Genomic DNA, 1810 nt, shown 5'->3' on the forward strand with positions numbered 1-1810 from the left:
TTTTTTTTTTTTTTTTAATCATAGACTTTCAAGTTGGTGGAATATATCTAGTATCTGTCTTGAAATTACATGCCATTTGAGGTGTGGTCTGTTTGTACATTTCACGAAAAGTAAAAGAATAATAACCAAATGAATTTTGTATCATTAAAAAATGTAACCTGAGCACTTAGAACTGCAAATATGGAGTTTATCATCTAGAAAGAGGTTATGTACAGACATGACTATAGGTATGTCTGTAGAGCTGAAGTATCAAATCTAAACTACTGAGGTACTGTGAAATTGAGAACTGAGGAAGTATTAAATATAGTAACTAAAGAATTAAAATATAACAAAGGCTTGTTTTTAAATGGTAAGGGGAAATGACAGTCAATCAGAAAGGCTCTACCACCTGCAATTTTAATGTCTCAACTTAAAATAAGTAGGTATAGTAAATAATGTTCGTTAAAAGCTCTGAATTTAAATTAGTGAATTTTTTTTGAAAGTGTACAAAGCTTTACCTTTAATTGTAGGTTTTTAAACTATAAAAATGAGTTGACACCAAATTATGGTCCATAACAGTTTTTGTAAATAAAGCATTATTTGAACACTACTATACTCATTTACATATTGTCTCTTTCTGCTTCCTACTGTGTCTAGAGATTTGTCATTGTGGCAGAGGCCATGTGACCCACAGAAACACAAATATTTACAATGTGGCCTTTAAATATGCTTAGAAAACAGTGACTTGCCCCCCAAAAATATTCTTTCTGCATAAATCCTCAGTTTATCCTTTAATAGTTTAGTTTTTCCTCTAAAACATTATTGACATTACTTTCTTTTTCCAGTTACTGCCATATATACCTTAACACCTTGAATTATATTTTAGTCTGCTTTTACTATTAACGTAATTAAATTTATTCTTTGTACAGGAAGATGAGAAATTTCTGACAGATTTGTTTGCACAATTAACAGATGAAGCAACAGATGAGGAAAAAAGACAGGAGTTGGTAAGTAACTTGGTATTATAAAGGACATGATGCTAAAACAGATCTTTTATATTCACTGACCCTGTTTCCTAATTTTAGGTTAACTTTTTAAAAGAATTTTGTGCGTTTTCCCAAACGCTACAACCTCAAAACAGAGATGCTTTTTTCAAGACATTGTCAAACATGGGCATATTACCAGCTTTAGAAGTCATCCTTGTAAGTTGGTTTCTCCTTAAATGTATAGAGTGTAGTGTAATTAAAAAGTAGAGGAAGAAGTGTTTTGTGCTAGTTCCCATTTCTTTCTGATCGCAGGGCCCAGGCTTTGCTTACTTAGCCTCTGTTCTGGTCCATTTTTTAGTCCTACTTAACCTTGGCTAGTCCTTATGCAGGGATTTCTGTGCTTTTTTCTCTTCATGCCCACAAATGCTAATTTGACTCCTTAATAATGAAAATTTTCACGTTTTTTGTTTCCCTGCAGTATGCTTTATAAAATGCTGGTTGCCATTGTAATAGTTACATGTTTCTCTTGCTGTTGCAAACTTGCATCCAAAGTGGTACTGTGAAAAGGAGTCTCAAACTTGGCATGGTGTGACTGAGATGTAATTTGATTCAGTGTCTTTGTGTCTTATATAATTACACCCTCCACTTAACCATTAACTACTTCCTATATATTACTGTTAAAAATTCTACTTCTGGCCCTCCTTGGTGGCGCAAAGGGTTAAAGCACAAAGAAGCTTAAGCCACTTCTGCAAGAGTTCAATCCCTGCCTGCCCCGGAGGAGATCCACATGGCGAGGCAGACCTCTCCTGACCCACCCGCTGCTCCCCTCATTAGTGTAATTCAGC

The 1810-nt window shown here is 34.5% G+C and overlaps 1 protein-coding gene across 1 annotated transcript in view; it reads left to right on the forward strand.

The window, feature by feature from the left end:
* Nucleotides 1–1810, forward strand: part of SMEK1 (SMEK homolog 1, suppressor of mek1 (Dictyostelium)) — a 25815-nt gene that overhangs the window by 9667 nt on the left and 14338 nt on the right. The window contains exons 4-5 of the mRNA XM_004681624.2: nt 909–986; nt 1065–1181. Of these exons, the coding sequence (XP_004681681.1) occupies nt 909–986; nt 1065–1181 (195 nt within the window). The remainder of the gene's footprint in view (nt 1–908; nt 987–1064; nt 1182–1810) is intronic.

The sequence above is a fragment of the Condylura cristata genome, unplaced genomic scaffold (genome assembly GCF_000260355.1).
Source record: "Condylura cristata isolate star-nosed mole 26May11 unplaced genomic scaffold, ConCri1.0 scaffold00013, whole genome shotgun sequence".
NCBI classification, from domain to species: Eukaryota; Metazoa; Chordata; class Mammalia; order Eulipotyphla; family Talpidae; genus Condylura; species Condylura cristata.